Source organism: Nothobranchius furzeri, chromosome 6 (genome assembly GCF_043380555.1).
Source record: "Nothobranchius furzeri strain GRZ-AD chromosome 6, NfurGRZ-RIMD1, whole genome shotgun sequence".
NCBI classification, from domain to species: Eukaryota; Metazoa; Chordata; class Actinopteri; order Cyprinodontiformes; family Nothobranchiidae; genus Nothobranchius; species Nothobranchius furzeri.
In genome coordinates, this window is record NC_091746.1 from 71,988,607 (window position 1) to 72,013,097 (window position 24,491).

The 24,491-nt window shown below is 43.9% G+C and overlaps 1 protein-coding gene across 1 annotated transcript; it reads left to right on the top strand.

Annotated features, from left to right (window-relative positions):
• Positions 1–6,808: 6,808 nt before the first annotated feature.
• On the top strand, positions 6,809–16,042 carry parm1 (prostate androgen-regulated mucin-like protein 1). Its single transcript, XM_015943417.3, has 4 exons — positions 6,809–7,084; positions 8,800–9,321; positions 12,504–12,582; positions 14,715–16,042. The coding sequence occupies exons 1-4, from the start codon at positions 7,051–7,053 to the stop codon at positions 14,794–14,796; spliced, it is 717 nt and encodes a 238-aa protein (XP_015798903.3). The 5' UTR covers positions 6,809–7,050; the 3' UTR covers positions 14,797–16,042.
• Positions 16,043–24,491: the final 8,449 nt, after the last annotated feature.

Here is a 24,491-nt window from a genome sequence, read left to right on the forward strand (position 1 = left end):
CCTGATCCGCAGGTCATTCTGGTGGCCCTCCATGTTTAATGACACTAAAGAGTACATCAACGCCTGCCATGTCTGTGCCCGGAATAAAACCACCAATCAACCCCCGGCAGGACTGTTAAATCCTCTCCCCATTCCATCTCGCCCATGGTCGCATATAGCAGTGGACTTCGTTACTGGCCTACCCCTCTCCAAAGGTTTTTCTGCAATTCTCACTATAATCGATAGATTTTCAAAAGCCTGTCATTTTGTTCCAGTGAAATCCCTTCCATCATCCACTGAAACCGCTAACCTCCTCATAACCCATGTTTTCAGGCTTCATGGCATCCCATCGGAGATCTTGTCAGATCGCGGCCCCCAATTCCTCTCCAGGGTCTGGAAGGAGTTTGCCACCTTATTGGGGGCCCGTGTTTCCCTGAGTTCTGGTTACCACCCCCAAACTAACGGTCAGTGCGAGCGGCTCAATCAGGAGTTGGAGGCTATGCTCAGATGTGTCTGCTCTTCAAACCCTACCAGCTGGAGCACCCAACTACCATGGATCGAGTACGCGCACAACTCCCACGTTTCCACTGCAACCAGTAAGTCCCCGTTTGAATCATCCCTTGGTTACCAACCTCCCCTGTTCCCTTCGGATCTATCCTCCTCTGTCACAGTCCCTCAGTTTATCCGCCGCGCAAGGAGGACATGGATCCAAACCCGGGCGGCCCTTCAGCGCACCAAGGAGCGCAACCAACGGCTGGCAGATCGGCACCGCAGACCCGCGCCCGTGTACAGTCCAGGTCAACATGTCTGGCTGTCAACCAAAGATATTGGTCTCAAGGGTACAACTAGGAAACTTTCACCTCGCTTCATTGGCCCATATCCCATTCAGGAGGTTCTCAGTCCCTGTTCTGTCCGTCTTGTCCTGCCCCCGTCTATGAAGATCCACCCTGTCTTTCATGTATCCCTCCTGAAACCTGTCTCGTCCAGTCCGTTGTGTCCTGTTCCTGCTCCCCCTTCTCCTATTCGTCTCACTGATGGTGGACTTGGCTTTCGTGTTCGGCGCCTGCTGGACGTCAGGCCCAGGGGCCGGGGGCGTCAGTTCTTGGTGGACTGGGAGGGTTATGGTCCAGAACATCGCCAGTGGGTCCCCAGTTCCTGGATTGAGGACCCTTCTCTCATCAGAGACTTTGACGCCGCTCGGTCTTCTGCTGCTGCCTCCTCCTCCGCCTCCTCCTCCTCTGCGCGGCCGCCGGGTGTCGGCCTTTGAGGGGGGGGGGGGTACTGTCATGATCTGTGCTGCATAACCATCTCTGCTGAGTGTTTTACAGGTGGGTGTGTCTGGAGAGCCCAGCTGTGCCAAATCAGCTCATCAGCGATCAGGGGATTTAAGGAACAGCTGGACATCTCACCATTGCCAGATGATACTCAGTCTTGGGTAGTTTCTAGCTCTCCTTTTGACCTTCCTAAAACAATTTTAGAATTACTTTGTCTATTTGTTCCTGCCCTTCTGGCAGTTAACCTGCTCTGCCCTCCTGATTCCTCCAGGTTCCAGTCATCTGTTCATCTCCACTCTCTGCTATATCTTTGGAACCATCTACCACATTCCAGTCCTGCTGTTTGCCCCTGATCGCCAGCTCTCCATCACCCCACCTATCCACCTGCAGCTCCTCGGTCTCCCCATCCAGCCAGGTCTGACTACCCCCCCCCCCCCCCCCACACACACACACACACACACACACACACAAAATACCAGATCATTCAGGAAACAGTAAGCCTTCTTATTTTTTCATCATCGTCTCACGTTGCTCCAGACTCTGACCTCTCTTCCTCTCTCAGACCCCACGGATCCCTCCAGTCCTGCAGAAGCTTCGGCTACCTCTCCCATTCAAAATAAATCATTTAAACTTACCTTCTGTCTCTCGGTGCTGATTCTTCATGTCGTGGGTCAAGAAATTACCCTCAAACATGACAGTGATGGGGAATGTCTGTTCAGTTATGGCTTTAAATGTTCTATAATTGGTCTCCAAGTGTTATAAAACTGGCATTGGGAGCCTGTCACTTCATATTTCCATTTTTCTATATGAAGAATCCCTATTAGCTCCCTCAACCAGGTTTCGAAACTCGGAGGGGAGACCGATTTCCACGATTTAAGAATACACATTTTAGCTATAACCATTCCATAGCCTAATGCAGTACAAGTATTATGTTCCATGTTTTCCAACCTGCCAGAGAAACCAAACAGAGCTATTTCTGGGTCAGCGTCAGCATTTACTTTCAATGCAGTGGAGTACCATTTAAATATTGAACTCCAGAAATATTTCAGTGTTGGGCACAACCAAAACTGATGTGCCAGAGTACAGGGAGTAGCCTTACATCCATCACAGGCACTTAACCTTTGAATAATGTACCCTGTGTAGGACTTTAAAAGTAAGTCAGCTAATTTAAAATGTTATTTCAGATCCAAAGAAGTTATCTATGGTTGCTTAGTAGTTGCAGCTTTGTTGGCTAGCAGGTAGTAACTCACTTACATATTGAATTTAACAAACATAAACACAATTTGAAAAGTAAAAGGCTCATTATCTATTTATATTGGAACTAATACGTATAAAATATAAAGTTGTCTCCCGTGTCACGTGATGCAAGTCTGTTCCATTTAACCGTTTTCTTTGACCAAGGAAGGGCCGTGTCCTCGCAAGGCCAGGCGCCTCGACACTGAAAAACACCCCTGATGTTGCCTTAGCTGAGTCTCATCAACATGATCTAACTGCTAAATGATCACAGAGAGACATGAGGCAGAAGAGACAATTCCTTCATTATAGTTTAAGATTTTCCCTAAAAGCGGTTTGTTTCGAAGTGAGTTGTATTACATTTGTGGATTTTCTAAACTGATTTAACAGCTTTGAAATTCCTTTTATAAGAAAGAATTCCATTCTCCTCCGAGGTTAATTCTGCTCCTCCAACACTCGGATTGGTCGAGTGGACCTCTAGCATGTTTCAGTTCTAAAAGGATGACATTAGTTTTGTATTTTTGAAGTGGTATCTCCTCCCAGCAGCTGCTCTCCCATCATCAGCCCAACCCTGGTCTGCCCCGAGGCCTCCGGACATCATCAGAGCAATGTTTAGAACTATCTGGAACGCTGTCGGGATGTGGATTATGGGAGCTCATCAAGAGGCTGAAAGGTGACCAGATGATCTGATGTGCCACTCTATCAGACCGTGTCCAGGCTGCAGCCGCTGCATCAATCCTCGCAGGCACCCCATCAATATAAATGCAAATCACACAAACTGGTGACTCGGTGGATTAGGATTTAGAGCTTCACTGTCTATGAAACACGGTGAAAGTTCACCAGTTCATTACGTTTGGGTGATTGCCATGTCTGAAACACAGAGGCAACGAGCTGCCTTCACCCCTGTAATGGTGAGCCACGAGCGTTTGGTGGGATGAAGGGGATACAGAGATGCAGCTGGAGGATCCATCAGAACATGAACATTTAGGAAAATCTGTCCAAAGTGATGTCACTAAATGCTCCAGTGTAGTATTTCTGCCAGAACAGTGCTCTGTTCCAAACCTGATGCTGGTAAAGTTGTGGTTGTTTGAATCTTTATGACATTTTAGATTCCGAATGATTTTAAAGAGCAAGTCACCCCTTACAAGAAGCGTACTCCACTCCCACTTCATGTTTGAAAAATGCAACAAATGCTGTTGCCTAGCAGACCGAGAGGATGGAGCCACTAACAAATACACACACTCACGACATTGTGACATCATAATGTACCCGTTTACATCATAGCATACCTCTTAGCCAATAGCGATGGCAGATTTAAATTCAAATGCAGTGCAGATTTTTTACCTGACGACGGCACAACACTGCCAGTTTCAGGCAGAAAATTAAAATTTTACCTAAAATGCACTAAAGTGCAAAACTATTGACTACACGTGTCTGCAGCACAACTAGACACACATTTATATAGTTTATCAGAAAAAAAAGTTGATTTGGGGGTGACTTGCTCGTTAAGGACATTTTTCTTCCTCGTGTTCTGCCATGTGGATCTCCACTGCCTCTGAAAACACCCCAAACATGATTCAAACCATCCGTCCATTTTCTGCCAGGGTTTGGTTTCAGGAGTGATGTGCCTAAAACGAGTTGATTCAAAAAGTCCCCGTTTGTGACATCACAATAAGGATAATTGACATAGAGCCCCTCCATAACCTGGAAACACTGAAAGAACAGCAGCTTTGCTCTAGGCCCCTTCCCAACATCCAAGCTCTTCAGCAGCCAATCAGGGGATGGGTGGGTGTGGCCAGCTGCAGCCCACTTGCGTTAATGTGACCTGGAAGGCACTAAAATGAATAGAGTTGGTAAAATAATTTTATGTGTGAGGGGTTTCTGATTTAAGATGGCAGCTTTGGTCTTGTCTGGACAACTAGCTGTTAGCTTGTCAACCTGCTTAGGTCCGCTCTCCATTTCTACAAACTGAGGCCGTTCAAAGAGCAATCTGTGATTGATCCGATCATTTTTTCCCTTCAGTCACATTCTAGAAGATCTTGCATGCACGTATCTGTGCGAATCTCTTGAACGAGCATGTGGTTGAAGATGACTTTAGGCCTAACTGGCTGCTGAAGGATGAGCGTTCCCGCTGAAATTCACGCAGATATAAAACGCGCTGCTTGTCGTGCAGAACTGACCTTTCAGGGCACACACCGATGACGGCCCGTGTTGCAGTTCTGATCCAGCGGTGGCTCAACTCCAATCAAACGGTCTGTTTAAGCTGCAGACCTTTCTCCACTCCACAGATAATTACTCCCATTATTCTATTGATCAAGTGGCGCCTGAAAATCCCTTTAATGTTTCAGCCTCTTTGAATTTAGCAGCTCTCCTGTTGTGTAAGCCAGGAATTCTGTTCAAATGGGTTTTAAGGAGCGCGTGGGCTCAGATTCAGCCCTCAGAGGAATCAAAAACCCACCTGCACCAGACCGAAGAGCAGACCTCTCAGATCTCCATCACCTTCATCGCCTGCTGCACCCTCAGCGAGTTCCTGTGTGAGATTTTAATAAAGTCTTGCCGTTTCCGGCTTCCGTGGCATCTTTGTTTTGCAAACTAATAAATTCGGAGCAGTAAATGGGACCAAGAGGGAACTGTCCCCGTGAGGTGACTTCATCATCTCCTCGGAGATGAACTTCACCTCTACCTGATGTCTCCATGCTTCTAATAGTGATATCATCGCCTTAGGAAGAGTTTAATCCCTAACCCACATAAGGATTGGCTGTAGTCTTCAACATGGACCCATAGGCTGCTGCTGGTACCGGGTCAGAACCAGCCACTGGGAGGATTTGAGGTTCCTTTCAGCTTCAGCTACTGCCTGGAGATTATAAACACCAGTGGTATCAATACAAAGTAAAGGTGAGGATCACTCATTCATCTGTCCTTTTTGCTGTAGATGGAGGAGGTCCCAGGCCTGGGACCCATGGACGACCGACCCCGCCGGGGACTCGACAGAGCCCAGAGATCCAGACCCCACCAGGCAGCCACCAGGAGCGACCCGACAGTTCCCAAAACGTCCCGCCCCCGACACGGGAGCTGCGGATCTGCAGGCAGACCAAGGCACCGGCCTCCGGTAGGAAAAAGGAGGAGGGCAGGCGAAGATGTCCCAGGAGAGGGGGGGAGCACAAGACCCCACCTGACATATACACTCCCTCCCTCGTGCTCACACACACACACACACGCACACACACACACACACACACACACACACACACACACACACACACACACACACACACGTGCGCGCGCGCAACCTAAACACTTACCAGAGCTCCCCACCTTGTCTCTGGTGCTGAACCTGGTCTCTGCAGGGAAATCATTTTAGTCCTGATACAGATCTCATGATCACAGGTGTCATCAGTAAAGAGTCCTGATCCCTCACTCATCTTTTTCCTGGTCACACTGAAGTCCATCATCAGAACCACGTTCTCTAAGGGACTCCAAGGTTCTCCAACCAGAGCCATGACCAGTCTTTAAGATCTGGCCCATGAAGACCCCAAACAGGAGCGGACACTCGGGACAAACCTGATGGAGCTCAGGAGTCGCCTGATGGTCCAGACTCTTCTTCCACAATGTTTGGTTCCTCTGGTCTTTTGATTAGGAATGCAACTACTGCCCTCTGCTGGTGTGGGTTGACAGTCACAGTTCAGCCATATTTAGGTTAAATCCATTTGTCTATTAAATATTTAATTAAATATCTAAAGAATAATCATTAATAATATCAAGAAAAAAGAGAAATAAACACTAAACTGTTACAAATCTAATATTCCAATAATAGTTCACACCTGATTATGTAATTAGTATATATCAGATATAAATATTAATATTATAAATTAATAATTAACATATAAATATTATTATGAGTTAATAATTAATATATATCAAATATAAATATTAATATTATGAGTTAATATGTAATATATAAATATTATTATGAGTTAATACTTAATATATATCAGGTGTGAATATTAATATATATGATATTCATGCTTGATATTATTACCGTCTTGAATCAAACATCAACTTCTTGACAGGAAGAGTCACAAAAGTCACAGAACTCCCCCTCTGCAGGCCCATTCTTGATCTTTGTGGTTTCACGCCTCCTCGCCCAGGCAGCAGCCGACGTTCTCCTCTTCTTTCCTCCTTCACACATGCACTTCCCTCCAAACTGACCTTTTTTATAGCTTCCATGCTCTTGTTTCTGAGAAGCCAGGCGTGCACGCTTTTAGAGTCTTGGTTCCGACAAACCCAGTCAGCTTGCAGGAGAGGGAGGCCAGCAGGGCTGGAGGTCAGAGGTTTCCTCACCAGCTCAGACTCGAACCATGTCATCAGCGAGTCTGCCCGAGTGGCGTGAGACGCAGCTTCCTTCCTCTGGTTGGTTGAAGAGCTCCATCCGTCTGGACCGAGCCGCCCTCAGGTCCCGGTGTGACCTCGCCCCCTCACCCCTGTGCTCCTATGATATATAATCAGTCTCATTCGCTCACAGAGAGCCGCTGCAGTCACAGGAACCAGAGCTCAGCTCCTCAGGATGACGGGGTTCAACCTGCAAACTCTGATCACATGTGAGTGAACTCAGATTTGGCTTTGATCCACATCAGCGTCTGTTGGTGTGAGCTTCTCTTAGTGGGTAGAAAATAATCAGGATTATTTATAAAATGATGAGATATTCTCAGGCCATAGACCCGTGCGTGTTCTGGCTTTTGTTTGGTCCTGCTGGTTGTTAGAAGTTAATAAAGTTGAATCGAAGACCAGAGACTACGACAGGATTGGTCTTCAGTGAGCTCAGACGTGTGGTGATGCTTCTGGCAGGAGGCCAAAGACCTTGAGTTTAATCATGCTTCACACACGAGGTGCAAACAGGACGGTGCTGAAAACGATCCGTTTATTTCCTCATTTAAAGACAGAGTTCACGTGGAGAGACTGAAGCGTGCTTCACTGCATCTGAGTGGCTTCCTGCACCTGAACACACTTCCTGCCTCAGCTGATCTTTAAATTGTTTTTCTCTGCAGAAAATGTTAAAATAAAAAATTATTCAGTCTCTTCAAGGTCTTCTCTGCTAAGAAGAACAAGTTATTTCTCTAATTCCTCTAAATCCCGTTTGGCATCCTGAACCAGGCATGCGTTTCCATTTTCTCTATTTTATTTTTTTACACGTCTTTAAAATAAATGAATCATTTATTAATTAACCTTTAAATTAACTGTACTGTAAAAGTTACATTTTTAACTCCAGATTAAAAAGCTGTGCAAAATGTGAAAAGTGTTTTAATTTGCTGATTTCACAATGAAAGAACTGGAAATGAGAGACTAAAACAGAAAAACACTGAATCAAAGGTCAATATTTACAAGTCTAGCTTTCTCTTCAGTTAAATACATAATAATACTAATACTAATAATACTACTACTACTAATAATAATAATAATAATTATTATTATTATTATTATTATTATTATTATTATTATTATTACTATTATTATTATTATATTCAGGCTTTTATTTAACTTTTAGATGACAGAAGGAAATGAAATGTTTGTTTCAGCACCTTTCAAGCAAAATAAAAAAGCTGCAGAATGAAGAGAAGCTAGTGATGAAGGTCCCACCACAGCCTGAACAGGTGACTTTAAAGGAGACCACTGAGTCCACTGATCTCAGACTCAGGGGGAGAGAGTTCCAGAGTCTGGGGGCCACAGCAGCAGATGATCTGTCACCTTTGACCTTTAGCCTGGTGCTGCACAACCAGTAGGCTTTGGTCACTGGACCTCAGGGACCTGCTGGGGGTGTAGGGACTAAGAAGATCACCAATGTAAGATGGTGCTTGTCCATGTAAGGCCCTATAGACCAGAACCAGGATCTTGAAATGAACCCTGAAGTTGACTGGCAGCCAGTGAAGCTGGAGGAGAAGCGGGGTGATGTGGGTGTGTTTGGAGGACTTGGTCAGAAGCCGAGCACAGGCATTCTGATCCACCTGTAGACGGTTCAGGGAGGTTCTGCTCAGACACGTGAAAAGAGAGTTACAGTAGTCTAAGCGTGAGGAGATGAAGGTGTGGAGAACTGTCTCAAGTTCAGAGCGGGACAGAATGGGACTCAGCTTAGCAACGTTCCTGAGATGGAAGAAGGAAGAGCGAACAAGAGAACTGACATGAGAATCCAGGGTGAGAGCTGGGTCAAAGGTCACGCCAAGATTCCTGACAGAGGAATAAACTATGGATCCTTTGGAAATGTATGATGGGAATTCCCTATTAGTAGTGAGTTACAAAGACCATTTGTTTTATTTTACAGGTCTGCTGTTGTCTTCAGCAGCAATTGGGTCAGACCCTTCTCGCTCTTCTGCCGTCGCCTTGGTGACCAGTCCTCCAGAACACCATAATCGACGCAAATCCACGACCTCCTCGTCTCCAGAGACAATATCCTCCACCATAGCTGGGTCTGACAGTAGCTCTCCAACATCTCCGTCATCATTCACTGAAATGTCTCAGGCAACAGAATCTACACCCATCACACTCTCCACCGCCCCGGACACCAGCAGTACCATCAGTACTGACTCCACCGCCATCTCCATCAGCACCACGGACCCACAAAGCCCAAGTGGTGCCACCAGTGACGTCTCTGACATCACATACACATCCATGACCCCCGGCACGTCTGAGACCACAGACGGTCCTACCAGAACCACCTCAGACCCAATACCCTGCTTTACTGACACAACCAGAACCAGCGCAACAACCTCCACCAGCAGCTCCATGAACACCTCCAGCACCACCGTAGCACAGGAGGGACAGATGCCCAGGGCTCTGAGTTCAGGTGAGCAGTCTACCTAAAGCATGGCTAGACGTCGCCCTTCCCAGAGGGCCAGTTGCATGTTTTAGTTGTTTCTCTGCTCCAGCACACCTGGCTTTAATCAGCAGGTGTAACAGGCTTCTGCAGAGCTTGTTAACCTGGTGAACAGGTGAACTAAGTGGGTTAGAGCAGAGAAACAACTAAAACAAAAATTTCCGTAGTTGCTTTTGTGTTGTTTTAATTATTAGTTTAGTTTTTACATTTTTTATGTGTTTTTGCCCATTTTAAAAAGTTCCTGCTTTCTGCTGCAAATGAAGACTTTAGGTGTGTTCAGGAGACCAAAGGTGGTCCTTCACCCATAAGGGGTTAAAGCACAAGTCCTTTATTGGGGTCTCGTCTGGGATCTCAGTTTGTCCTGTGACTAATGAGGATAATTAGGATGTGGTTGATGCTTTTATCCAAAGTGACTTATTTATGTTGAGCTATAACGTTCTTAGAGTGTGAAAAGTTTCCACTCACACCTCCTTGCTCTCTAAGATGACCACGTTATTTAAAAGCAGCTGATTGGCTCTTTGCGGTTCATCAGTAACAATGTTCCTCAGCTGCACCAGGATCATTATTCAGAGACTGTGTATAAAGCTACTAGGATTTATTTTCCTTATGCACCAACTTTTGTTTAGCACGTTTTTTCTTTCTGTTGGGTCACTCCGTCCTGCATCATCAGAGCCTTGAACCTGTTAAACTAAACCCGTTGTGTCTCAACTCAAAACCGCCGTGGCGTCATTATGATTCTGCTGATTCGGTGCTTGGCTGTTTTCTATTTACGGTGCTCCTGTTTCAGACCTTCTCTCGGTTCTTTGCCTTTAGTAGTTGTTCCTTTAGTTTCCTGGTTTTAAGAAACATTTTGAGCTCACCTGCTGCATGGGTCACCCTAACCATCCCCACGAGTTTTACGATGTTTAAAGACGTTGTGTAAATTATAAAGTTAATATGATTTAGAGACAATGAGGGGCTGAAAGTGAATGAGTCATTTCTCAACAATCTGCTGAGCTTCTAAAAACATTACAGATAACGCGGAACGGGAACTAAGCGACTGGATGATGCCTTTCTGTTTCTCGTCTTCAGAGCTGACGAGGAGGTTAAAGTTCAGGTTTGTTTTGAGACTTTAGGACCGATAGCAGACGACCAGGTGATTTATCACTCAAACTTTGGTCATGCATGTTTTTCTACACAGCCCGAATCTCTCCTGGAGCTCATTCAGATAAAGGCTGGGCCCCGGTGCAGTCTGTTCCTAACAAGTTTACTAAATAATGTTGTTGTGCAAAGGTCGTTTAGTTTCTCCTGCTGGAGGACAACATTATCTTAAGTCCACAGTCTGCTGGTAGGCAGCAAGTTTAACCAGACAGATTAGCATCAGTCTGAGTGAGCGTTCAATCGTCGAACAGGAGGAACCAATAACTCGCTCTGATAAGGGAAAATAACTCAGGTGACCCAGAAGTTGTTGTTAATGATTTTAAATGTGCAGAGTGTGCTTTAAAACATCTCCATAAAGTTCATTTAAAAATAAAACACTTCCTGGTTTAAACGTAAGGGCACCCCCAAGGGGTGGCCAGGGCCACCCCTGGCCACCCCTTGGGAAAAGTCAGTGTCAATAAATCATATTAATGTTCAGTCAAACCGTATATTGATCTTGTTTATTCAACCCATAATTGTAAAACAAAATAAAAAGTATACAATGAATAAGTAAAGACATGATCAAAATAAAAATAAATACCGTAAATCCTCTAATATTAGCCTGTATTTAATTAACTGCCGGGTATCATATTTTGGCTGGTGTCGGAGTCGGCGGAGGTGAATGATGGCCGGTTTTTTACTGTGGCCGGGTGGAATGTGGTAACAAGCAAGTACCACAGGGGGGGCAGTTGTGTCATCCGTCTCACTTTTGATTTGCCAGTGACAGACCGCGAGGGTAACTTTAACAGTGCGGAGACAAAGAGGAGGCGAAAATTTGATATCAAGTTCAAAGAGAACGTGCTGATTATGCTGCAGAACATTCTGGGGAGCAGTAGCAGGGGCTGAATGAACTAGTCACTAGTCGACTTCACCGCTCTATAGTGACTTGTTATGCCTGTCATCGACTAGTCGCTGTCACGTGATAATGACCGGCAAGATGCAGTCCACGGAAAAGACAGCAGCCTGCTTTCAGCAGGTGACAGGTGATGCGCCCCGATCCACAGCAGCGAAATGCATCAGGCAAAAATAAAAGAATAAAAGACAGAAAACATAAATGAGCCGACATGAACGATCGCGTATTAAACTAGTTTTTGAGGTGGGGACACCTGATGTGATAATGTTACTGTGGCTGTGCTCAGGATGCAGATGTCTGGAGCGCGTCAACAATCAGAGCTTTGCATGTGCAAGCTGGTTAAGGTTAGGATGGGGGTGAGGGGAATGTTAAATTGCAAGAGGGTAAAGGTCACAATTTGGTTAAATGTCCATTTTACGGCGGGTGTCAGTACCGACGCTCTGGCACAGCGCGTTGCCTCCTGTGGCCGGCAAGCAGCGAGCGCTCCGCTGTTTCTGCGGTCGGTAGATCTTGTAGAACTGCAGTTCAAAGGTAACTCATGAGGTGAATATATATGAACCCAGGTAGCAGTTTTTCTTTAGGATTGAGAGGAGATGCAGGAAGATAATAAACAGGCAGGACAGAAAAATAGTCAAATAAAAACAAGTTAGTTTTTGTACCTGCTGGTTGCAACAAACAGACACCATTGAAGGTAATCAGAAGTGAGGACCAGAAAATGAAATAATTATTTTAATGTTTAGAGCAGCAGGAACTCCGAGAGGCTGCAGGCGCATCAGTGAGCTTGCGGCCGCTGCGCGCGGGGGGGGGGGGGGGGGGGGGGGGGAGCTGAAGCAGAAACTACCGTTGTTAAAAGAAATGTGTTTAACTTTGAAAATGCGGGCGCAATTTTAATTGTCAAAAACTCCAGCGAACCATTAGTTCATTTTGCTCAAATGGAAATAGAAGCTTGCCTCTAACACTGGCCCTCCTTCCAGTAAAGGCCTGGAGCTTGATGAGCTTTAGACCTTAACTGTTGTTGCTTTGGATTTCAGAAGAAAAGTCCTAAAGATGAAATAAAAACACAAGAATTAAATGTGGAATCTCCTTTTTCTAACCTATCGTGTTTCTATCTTCGCTCCAGGAAGTGTTGCTGCTATCGTCTGCGTGTTCATCCTGATGGTGGTGGTGGTGTTAGGAGGACTGTACTATCACAAGTTCAAGTAAGCAAAAACTCACTTTGTTTGTAATGCAAACGTCTACCAAACGTAGTGTTGGCAGCTCTGATCGTGTCCGTTAGGAACCAACGGTTCAGTTCCAGTCACGCCATTAAAGGTTTCTTCTGTTGTAAAGAATGAGTTCAGAACGGGTAAAGTGTTTGGAGTTATTATTTCTTATTAAATCTTTAAAAGTCAGTGTGTAAAAGATTTGATTTTGGGACTCGCAGCCTGTTACAAGGACGTTGGCTTCTTTATATATTTATTCTGTTCAACTTTTAAACTCAGCCAGACTAGATTTTCATTAAAATGTTAGGTAACACTTTAGTTTAGGGAACACAAATTAACCATTAACTTGCTGCCAATTAATATGCAGATTAGTGGACTACTAAGTGTGAATTAGTCATTATTAAGCACTAATTAATAGCTTATTACTAATGCCGTCACTCTAACATTAACAGGCCATAAATAAAGAGTTTTATCATAATAAGCCATTCATAATGGTTTATTTACTGTAAGTAAACGGTTTGTTGCTGATTAACGCACATGCTAATTAGCTAAAATCATTATGAGGCTTTTAAAGAAGTAATTCAAGGGGAACCTATTATTGCCTTTAGGTGGTTAATTAATACTAAACTACTAGTAATTAGGTATGAACAAAATCTGACTTTAGAATGGGGAACATGTTCTTGCTTACAAGTGGTTAATTGATTGTTGTTTAGGCTCTATTAACATGGAGTTTGGTGTTTATTTACATAATACCAGAACATAATATGTTTGGTTATTAACTATTGCCCTTGAATTACTTTTTAAAAGCCACATTTAGATTTTAGCTAATTAGCATGTGCGTTAATCAGCAACAAACCATTATGAATGGCTTATTATGATACAACCTGCCTGTTAATGTTAGAATTACAGCATTGTGACACGTTGTGAGCCAAGAGGAGGTTAGGACCCAAAGATGCAGAGATTCCAGATGACACAGGGTTGGTAGAAAAAAACGTAAAAATCATTTACTACAGGGTAAATCAAAAAGGGCAGGGAGCCAAAAACCAAAATCCAAAAAGTCCTAACAACAAAACCCAGAGATATCCAAGAACGCAAACAGACCAAGAGAGATTCAAATATCAAGAGAGGGGAACGAGACGAGACTGACACAAACAATGACCCAACAACACACTGAGATGCAGACAGGGTTATATACACTGGTGCGTGGGGAGAGAAACCTGGTGAAAACTATTAACTGGTCAGGGAGAGGAAAGTGAGCAGAGGAGGGGAAACTAACATAACCTCAGAGCAAAAACGAAACCTGAAGACAAGAGCAAGCTAAGTGACTAATGTTCTAGGGAGGAAGGAGAGCTACAAAAACAGGTGGGGAAAGAAACACACTAAAGGAGACTAATTAAATGAAAAGCTGAACCTTATAGAAAAACTGCAGAGGGGTGACTAGGGGAGACCAACGGGAGCACAGGACCTGGGAGGGATAACCTGGAGGGGCTGCAGACCAGGAGACACATGAGGAACACAAGGAGGCACATAAGGGGATCCTTAGAGGGGGATGGAGCACACAAGGAGACACATGAGGGAGACGCAGACCATGACCATGACACAAGCACCTGATAATAGCTTAATAATGACTAGTTCAGACTTAGTACTCCACTAATATGCGTATTAATTAGCAGCTACTTAATGGTTAATTTGTGTTCCCTAAACTAAAGTGTTATTTTTTGCAGAGGCTACATTAAACAGCTTTTCCATCTTCTGTGTTTAATCACTAAATGTTGTGAAAAGGTGCTGGTTTATACTTTGCCTTTGAGGTTTAACTGATCCCAAACAGGCACAAAAACCAAACTTCACACCGAACATGAATGAATTACTGACTGAACGAATGAATAAACAAATGCACCCGTAAATAAATGCTAAGCTAGAGCCTTAAGAGGATACAGCCTGTTGTTACACATCTGGTTTCATTTTAAAGACGTTCACGGGGAACTTTGACTGCTTTAAACAGAAAGACGCTGCGTACAAAATACTTGATGCTTTGAAACGTGTTTACACCCTAACATGTTGAATAATAATGTGAGCACATTTTGTGGCAGCTCAGCTAAATCTTTGTGTTTTTCTCTCGTGCCCTTCAGGCGAGAATCATACGGCCCTCTGCTGGAGAGCAGCGACTACGGTACCTTAGGGAACTTCAGCAACCCCATGTATGATCCTTAGATTGTTGGGACACCTGGAAGTTCTGCAGCCTGAGCCGTTCCGACCACGATGCGTAGCTGAGATGTTCCGGATGGACATTTGTCCTTTTAGGACCTGTGGCTGAGTAGCCCGACTGGTTATGGAGGAAAACGCTGCAGCTGTGGCTGCAGAGGTTGGTCGTCTGATCAAAGTTACAGAAGGCCAGGTTTTTCAGCAATATTACGACTAGATGTGTTGGTCGTGTTTTCACCAAGGCCATGGTTTCTGGCTCCTCGGGTATTATTCAGACAAACTCTGAGATGCGTAATCCTAATTTTCAACGCCCAAAGCAACAAGGGGTGCACATTAAACTTTGTAAAGCCTAAAGTCCGTTTCTATAACAGCAACTGTCAGTATCTGAAACAGAATTAGTCATTAAGATCTTCCAGGATGTTTGGCAAAATTTGCCTCCGTTAATTATTGTAAACAACATTTTGTGCGATCCGTGTTTTTTCAATTCGTACACTGTAAAGAACTGATGATAACTAATAATAATCCCAGATTAGATTTTATGTGAAAAGTTGTCGACACACTGATAATAAAGGTGCATTCTTGCTGAGATAAGATCATTTTCAGCACGTTTATTAGCTGAGGGTGTTTTCTTAGAACATTTTCTTAGTGCAGTTAAAACTAAACGATTGGCCCGTGCGGCGGCGTGTTTGCAAACGAAAAGCTTCTCCGACGTAAACATGCTCTCACTGAAAGGTAGTTTGTTTAGTTTGTTCTTTGAATATGAATAAAAACACATCTTCAGATGTTTTTTATTATAATCTGTTTAACAAGTGACATCAAATCGGGACATTTTCCACAAATCTAAACGACAGCAGCAGTTAGATGATACAATCATTTAAATGTTTAAGTAGAAACGGTGTGAGACACCGGCCGTGCTGAAGGAGTTTAGACTGAACGCACTTACAGCTCGTTTTAATGGGTTTCAGTTACTAAAGCACGAAAACATTTAAACTCATCAGGATCCGTTTCAGGTTCACTTTAGTCGTTTTCTTTTGTGTTCAGGTGTGAATTTAATTGTTTGTGGATTTGACATTCATGATTGTTGACGTATAAATAATGTAATCTTTATTTTTGTTACAATTTGTGTGAAAAATGAAGCAGTTTTTGATGCTGTGTGTGTGTGTGTGCGTGCGTGCGTGCGTGTGTGTGTGTGTGTGTGTGTGTGTGTGTGTGTGTGTGTTGAAATAATATGTGCAATAAAAGAATGAAGAATCTATTTTTGGTTTGATCCGTGATTTTATCATTCATACCAATAAGTTTATTGTTGTTGTTGTTATTTTATTATTATATGAAGTCATCAGGATACAAAAGGATGCAGGCAAAGAGAAGTCCACGAAAGCGATGCCACTGGGCAGAATGCTGGTGCAGTTTCACTCGTCCAGGTCCTGGTAGTCCACGGGGGGTTTTGAATGACAGCAGCTGAACTTCGGTTTCTTGAAGACATTCTGATTCTCATCTGAGGAGCTTCGTTCATTCTGACTGGAATGTGGAAGGATACCATCCAGGTGCGTTCCACGCTCTAGGCACAGGACCGGGGTGGCCGTGCCCTGTCGGTCCTGGTGCCCCTCTCTGGAATGAGCTCATTATTCCACAGTCACCTTCACTGCAGGTTTTTAAGATGCCTGAAGACATTTCTGTCGTATGGCTTTTATGTCATGGGTTCTCATCTTAGTCTCTTGTGATGTCACAGTTTCATTGATTTCTTTTTAATGTTGTTTTTGTTCATCTTTTGCTCATTGTTGATTTTATTTTATGTTTTGTTCAGCACCATAAGTAAAGATTGATTGATTGATTGATTGATGCTTTCATTTGAACCCTTTGGACGAACCCACTGGGTCACTCACCCACCAGAAACCAGGTCAAACCAGACCGTGTCCACCTTTTTTAAGACTAAGTGGTCGTGTGCAAAGATGGAAAAAGCTTTTGGTGTCACAGCTAGCGATGGGTACCGAATTCGGTACTTTTTAAGGTACCGACCGAATTCCACAGTACCGACTGAGCACCGATTCACGTCATTTAAAACGGTGCCTCATTTCGGTACCCGTCCTTCATAAGGAGAACTTGCCTAGACAATTGCAAGAGCGTTATGTCGTCGGTCGCTGCGAGCCAGTTGTAAACAGAGCAGCATGGTAGAAAGAACGCACGCTAAAGCTTGGGTCCACTTCACTAAATGTGATGGGCAGTGTTGGGAGTAACGCCGTTTAAGTATAACGGCGTTTCTAACGGCGTTCTTTTATAGGTAACGGAATAATCTAATTAATTACTTTTCCCGCCGTTGCAACGCCGTTACCGTTACTGGGGACGGAAGGTTGTGCGTTACTATGTGCTTGTCGAACGTTGAGCAGCAGCGTGAGGCTTTCTGACCGCCACACTTCAGCTGCAGCCAGGGAGAGAGAGGTGTCGGTAACGCACTTACAAACACGATGCTGATTGGCCGGGTGGGCGGAGACCCTCACGGTCTCAGTCACTGCATTCTATAGACACAACGGGAATAACTCCGTTTAAAATAACCGCGTTAATAAAAATATATATTTCTTTCTGTAACGAGCAAACTAATTAATTACCGTCTTCTTTTATCAAAGCGATCGTTTCTGTTACGGAATGCGTGCGTTAAGCAGCGCGGTGTGTTGAAGCTGTCATCAGCTGATCAGGAGCTAAAGGGGCAGATGTTTTCATCCAAGCGCATCACGGCCCGTGAAGAACGAGGAAGACGTGATGAATATCTACGGCTGCAGACCCCCCGCAGACTTGTTGCTGCAGCAGCGAATCTGCGGGTCTGCAGCCGTGCCCTTAGCGTGACAGCGGGACGTCCCGAAGGTCCGCTCACCTGTTCACCGCTCAGACGTCCTGATCTTCTACCTTCCTAGATCATCCAGCTGTAACCTGTTTCTGATCATGTCTTTAGTCCCGCTGTAACACTGATGCATCAGTCTCAGACGGCATGGAGCTCAGGTGTTATTAGAACTACCTGTGTGTGTTTACCACCCAGCTTCGGCTCTTCTGTGGTTGGGTCTGACCGAAGTTAGTAAATGTAAGTCCTCCATCAGGCTTGTGCCTCTTCTAGTGTCATTTTAAAGGATTTTATTTATTTATTTAACCGATACTAGATTAGTAGCAACAGAAATGCTAGTAAAAACACACAATTATGTGAAGCTGGAAAAATTAAAATACTGTGCAAAATTACATTTATTTCTGTAATTTAACTAGACTGAGAGACCATTTAAAGGCTCGGGAACCTTTACAGGTGTTTCTATTTACAATTTTTAATTTTAGCTGATTGGGTTTTTGTTAAATATCACACAGTGACCTTTTAATAGTCTAGATTAGTGTAATGTTCCTGTTAGTAGTTCCTCCTGTTAAGTGCTTATTTGTTTAAATTATTCAGGTTTATATAAAACATTTGGACATTTTATTATGTTCAGTCATTAGTCATTTATATTTTACTATTGTAGTAATTCTTGCATTCTTTAATGAAAAAAAGTAACTAAGTAGTTACTTTTGTTGGTAATTAGTTACTTTTATGATCTTGTAACTCAATTAGTAACTGAGTTACTTTTTTGACAAAGTAATCAGTAACTATAACTAATTACTTTTTTAAAGTAACGTTCCCAACACTGGTGATGGGTAACTGGGTGATGATGAAACCAGCAACAATGATCTAAGTGAGACATCCTCATCTTAATCTGCTCCGGTAGGTAAATAAAATGTTTAAGATAACGTTAGCTTGATTTGTTAGCTTCCGTTCCGCTAATGATGCGTTCGCTTTCTCCTCGGAACTCCGAATTTCCGACTAGAAGAACATGAACGCGCTCTAAAGTTTGGCTTCACTTTACTAAATGCGACGGGTGACTGGGTGAAGATGAAACCAGCGACAACGATCTAAGTGTGAGGCATCATTGTTTTAATCTGCTCCAGCAGCTAAATAAACAGTTTAGGATAACGTTAGCTTGATATGTTAGCTTCCATTGCAACCATTGTTATCAGCTAATGGTGCGTTCGCTTTCTCCTCGGAAATTCTAACTTCCCAGTAGGAAAAATAAAAAAAAGGACGGCAAAAGGAATGAAGATACACAGTAAATTTAGTTCACAGTAAAGATGTTTGCTTCAGTTTAATTATCAGCTTATAAAACTACAAGGACGATGTTAAAATACAAACAGTTGTATGTTATTTATCGTGATATTTATCAAATATTGTTATATATTGAGAAAAATATATATTTTATTATGAAAGAGAATTAAAATATTAAACACTCAAAAGTATCGAAAACTGGTACCATTAAGTACCAGTATCGATTCCTAGGTACCGGGAATTAGTACCGAATCGATTCAAATGTCAAAGGTACCCATCCCTAGTCACAGCAGCAACTACATGCATTATAGGAGCAAAGGGAAGGTAAAATAAAGATTAAGGGGTGGACGACAAGAAAACATGAAGCAGAAATTCAAAACTCCAAATGCTGAATTTATGCATGTTTTTAAAGCTAAAAATAGTGTGTGGATTGAAAATATAGCTGAGTTTTTACAAATATGAATGAAAACAGACCTAACATTTAATCAAAACAAGACTATTTATTCAAGAAATCCAAATTTCTGTTTACAGTTTATTTTTATTCTGAAAATTTTCCATCAGAACTGATTTAGGGGACTGCTGAAGTGCCTTTTCTAAATTCCCTAATGGTGATCATGTAAACAGTCTGTATTTGATATAGCACCTTCTAGAGTCCTGGAACCCCCCAAGGCGCTTTTACACATTCACACCCGGGTGGTGATGAGCTACGATGTAGCTACAGCTGCCAGAGGCGCCACCGGTCCCTCCGACCACCACCAGCAGGCAAGGCAGGTTAAGTGTGTTGCTCAAGGACACAACGACAGCAACAGACTGAGCGGGGCCCGAACCTGCAACCTTCCGATTACGGGGCGAGCACCTAACTCCTGTGCCACCGTCGCCCCATGTGAACAGTCACAGCAGGGGATGGGAGGGCATCGGGGTGGATGACCTCATCAGTTCATGACTTTATTTTAGGGATCAAAGGTTCTTTCAGGAGTGAGTCAGCAAGGTGCAAACAGCTCATTTCAACAGTTTTTAACCCAAACTGTCATGATAGTGGGTAGTTTCCTGGCCCGAGACATGCAGAATCACACCAGGAGACGGAGGTAAGCACAGCTCCGGGGCTGGGTCTGCTGAGACAAACAACTGTCACGATTGGGCATGGTAGAATACTAGGAGGAATTGGTTTCTGTAGTTACGGTAGGATTGAGATCCAAGATATTGAGGGGGGAGTCAGGACTGGGGCGAGCTGCGGAGGTGAGAATCCAGAATCCAAGGGAGGTGAGCGGTGGGAGAGCAGGTCGGTCCAGTCCTGGAGGGAGATCAGGCTCGAAGGTGAAATCCAGGTTATTGCAGAATTGGTCAGTGGTGAGAGTTCCTGGTGAGGACAAGGCGGAGTACAATCACAACAACGACGACGACTGGTCGTGATCACAAGGCAAAAGACTAAAGCTATTATTTCCATAATGGCAAGAGCTTCCCAAAGTGAGTAATCATCCGGCCAAGTGAAGTGATCTCCCAGCTCCTCATATCCTGGACCGCTTGATTAGGAATTAACTGCAGCTGGCCGCTCTCCAGAACCGCCCACCTGCAGAGACCGAGGTGCAGCACTCACCCAACATCCTGACACAAACCCCCCTCGAGAAAGACAAACTACTGTGCGCTCCTTTTGCCTTCTAGGTTAAAAAATTCACATTGGTCAACGTAAAAATCTACTAAATAGTTTTAAACGTGTCCGCTCTGAAACCATCAGATGAATCTAACATCAGCTGAGACATCCGCCAGAATGCCTTTACGGGTGCAGAACAGCAGCTCCCGTGTTTTCACCCGTCTCAGCAAAGCTCCATTTGCCGTCATTATTGGGCAGCAGTAATTACAGAGGGAGCAGATTTTCCTGCTACGCTGTTATTATCAGGCCCTAAACAGTCTACTCAGTGTATGTGCACGTGTGTTTCTGTATAATTATGCTGCAAATGGGGGGTGCCGTTATTTACTGTCGTAACATCTGGATCGCCTGAATTCCAGCATCACATAATAAAAAAAAGGGGTAAAGCGAGCGGATGTTCATCTACGCGGTTCATTTTCTCAGTAGGACAACAAGAGACTCTGAAACTCTGCTCGACGGAAACGCGACTCAAAATAATGTTTTGAGGTTGTGGAGAACAGGATCTGACCTCATTCTTCACTTGCCCTAACCTGACACGAAGCAAAGCGAAGCCACGGCGCTGCGGTTCCTCCTCACGATTCAGCCGTGAAAGCAGCCCGGCGCTGACGGCATCACAGACCTAGCCTGGCCTGCCGGACTCGTCCTGTTTGATCCTGCACAGAGAGAGAGAGAGTCTGGTACCTCACAGGCAGAGAAGCACATGAGGGGCGGGACTGTTGGTCCGTGACTCTGTTTTCAGCTCGGTGGTCTGATTCCCAGTCTACGTGTTCATGAGTCACTAATCAGTACTAAACTGGACCCCAAAACATAAATAAATGGTAATAATTAGAACAGAGTCTGAAAGAGAGAAGTGTTAAAACACAGGGAGGGTGTACCGTTTTATTAAAGCTTTTAACTTTGACTTTTATTCATTAAAAGCTGCACATGACTGATGTCAGCACCAGATGTCAGTAAACTACTGGATTTGTAGATTCTAACATCTAGAAAACCTCTGCCTTTCTATTTTTGTTGCCCCTTAAGTCTGTTTTTGAACCAAATGTCATGAGCCGGGGTGAGTACTCTGCCCATCATTCACCATCTTTGAGTTTTTTGTTTGCAGGAGGGGTAGCGCAGCGGTTTTAAAAGGAGGATGGTTATCCTGACTCGACGCCGGATGATTAACTACTGACTGGTAGTCTCTAGCCCTTCGTAACCTCTAGTACCTCGTTTTGACTCTTGTGAATTTTTGAACTCGTTTTAACTTTGAACTCGTTTTTGGATTACTTACCCTCGGGTTTAGCTTCACCTCTGGATCCTCCTCCCGTTATTCTCCGGTTCATTGCCTGGACTCCTAACTCCGCTCAGCCGTCCCGCTCTCCACCGTGATCACGCTCCCTCTCCGCTTCCTCAGCATCATCTTCCACTCCACTCACCCACTTGGACCGTTGACATTTCTCCCCTGGATATCACCCCGGCTCATTCCCCCTCCATATTCATCTAGAACAGGGGTGTCAAACATGCGGCCCGCGGGCCGAATCCGGCCCACAAGCAGGTTAAATCTGGCCCACGAGATGGTTGTGTAAACTTTATTTTCATACTTTACAATGTAGAGTGAAAATAAACTTATCACTGTGAGCAAGTTTTCTCTGTAACAAGTGTAAATAAAACAAAGCTGCGCTCAAGGCTCACACAAGAACTTGAATCACATCCTGAAGATGGCCGCCACTCAGGATGTGACTTCTGATGTTGATGTGCTGGTGAAAGCTAAAAGATGTAAAGTAAAATGAGTCAAATATACTTTAAGTGCTGCATGAAACTGATCTTGCCATGTGATAAATAAGCTCTTTGAATCACTAAGGAATGTTTTTTATTTGTTGATTTTTTTATGTTTTTTTTTTATTTTTTCAAATTTTCAAGTACACTTCAGGTGTTGTACTTGTACTACACTGTCCTCAGGCTCCAGCCTTGTTTTATATTGATTGTATTAAAACAAAGAAAACAATCTGAAGTTTTTTTTAATTTACCGGTCCGGCCCACTTGGGACTAGATTTCCCTCAATGTGGCCCCTGAGCTAAAATGAGTTTGACACCCCTGATCTAGAACTTCCGCATCGTAAGTCCTGCCTACAAACATTCATTCTGGACTACAATTCCCAGTACTCAACTCTGTTTCCCTCTAGACGCCGCTTCCTGTTTCCCCATCCGCTGGATCTCCAGTGCGCCGTTAGTTCTCCTCTTCATTAATAAAGATTATTGTTTTACTTTTTACCTTGCCTCCGATTCTGATTCTGCATGTCTTGGGTTAGGCACTTACTCCAGAACATGACACCAAACCCACCTGAACCTTCAGTTTGCCTCCACATTTCAGGGTTTCCTGTCTGAGGTTTGGTTTACACCTCAGACTTATCAAAGCATGAGAGACCCACACATGGACATGTGGTCCTAGTGTGCTGTATGGTCACACAGCAAGAACTGCACACACAAGGTTCCCCGCTCAGCTGAAATCTCACAAAATCCCCCGAGCTCAAACGTGACATCAGCGTCAACGAACGTGGTGAAGGGAGCGTTCTTCAGTCACCTCTGCGCTGGTGGGAATATCTGATCATTTGTTTTTAGAGCGATTACGGTAATCTGGAATGTGCTTAAAGTTGTTGAAACGGGAAGGTCGGGTCAAAAATCAGCATCGTTGTCCAGCCGTGTGAACCGGGCCTTAGCTAAGGTTGGAAAACCTTTAGGGCCGGGGTGCCCAAAGTGTCCTGGAGGGCCAGTCTCCAGCCTGCCAAGCCATTCTAGATGTGAGTGTATAGTCTGGCCACGGCCCATAAGGAAAGTTCAGTCTAAGGGCTAAACTCATGGCTGTCACTACTGGACAACAAACACACTCACCACTACAGACGTACGTCAACGAGGCAGTCCAGCACACACTGTTGAAGAAGATGTGAACGCGCCCTTTTTCTGAACATACTTGAGTACCTCCATCTGCCCTTGACTCAAAGAAAAACTCAAGTCGAACTAGTCCAAAGATGTTTCAAACGAGCCGCCGCCATCTTTGCTCTGTTGCATCATTCTGCCTACTAAACCGATAGAGCTCTGTGATTGGCCAGACTGATCAGGGCTGCAGACATTCCGATGGAGCATGGCTAGACCGACATGCAGAGCAGAATCATTTTAGGCTATCTCTCTCCGGTATGTTTTTGTTGTTTCACTGCTCCAGCACACCTGGTTTCAGCAGGTGATTAACAGCCTTCTGCAGAGCCCGATGAGCTACTGAACAGGTGATTCAACCATTGGATGAAGTGTGTTGACCAAGCTGGATGGGAGTCCTGGAGGACCAGGACTGGGCGCCACTGCTTTAGGGGTTCAAAGGCTTATCTAGGGTTTCGCTGATCAACTTCAGCTGTGGGAACCTGTTAGTACCTTGGTACCTTTTTCTATGTCAGTCTGGTACCTTCAGTATCCTGTAGATCAGTGGTTCATGTGCTTTTTAGCTTAGGACTCCAAAAAGTTGCAGACACTCATGAGCTCGACTGTTGCAGTAAACAAACATTTAGCTTTTCTCCAAAGAGTCTTCATTTGATGTTTTTATCTGTTTACAGCTGAGAAAAGAAATAGTTGACTCATCAGCATTTTTATCACTAAGTGAGCTATTGACACAACATTTTTACCACATGTCAATATCAACTGAAGTATTTCATTCATTCTAGCACATCTAAACATTTGAAGCCACACTTGACAGCTTTGCTTGCTTTTAGCACCCCCTAGAGTCAAAGCCAAAGTGAAACCTATCTCCACATTGTGTTTTCCTCTTTAATAATAATAATAATAATAATAATAATAATAATAATAATAATAATTGCAATAATAATCATAATCATAATAGTAGTAATATAATAATAATAATAATAATAATAATAATAATAATAATCATAATCATAATCATAATCAAAATAGTAGTAATATAATAATAATAATA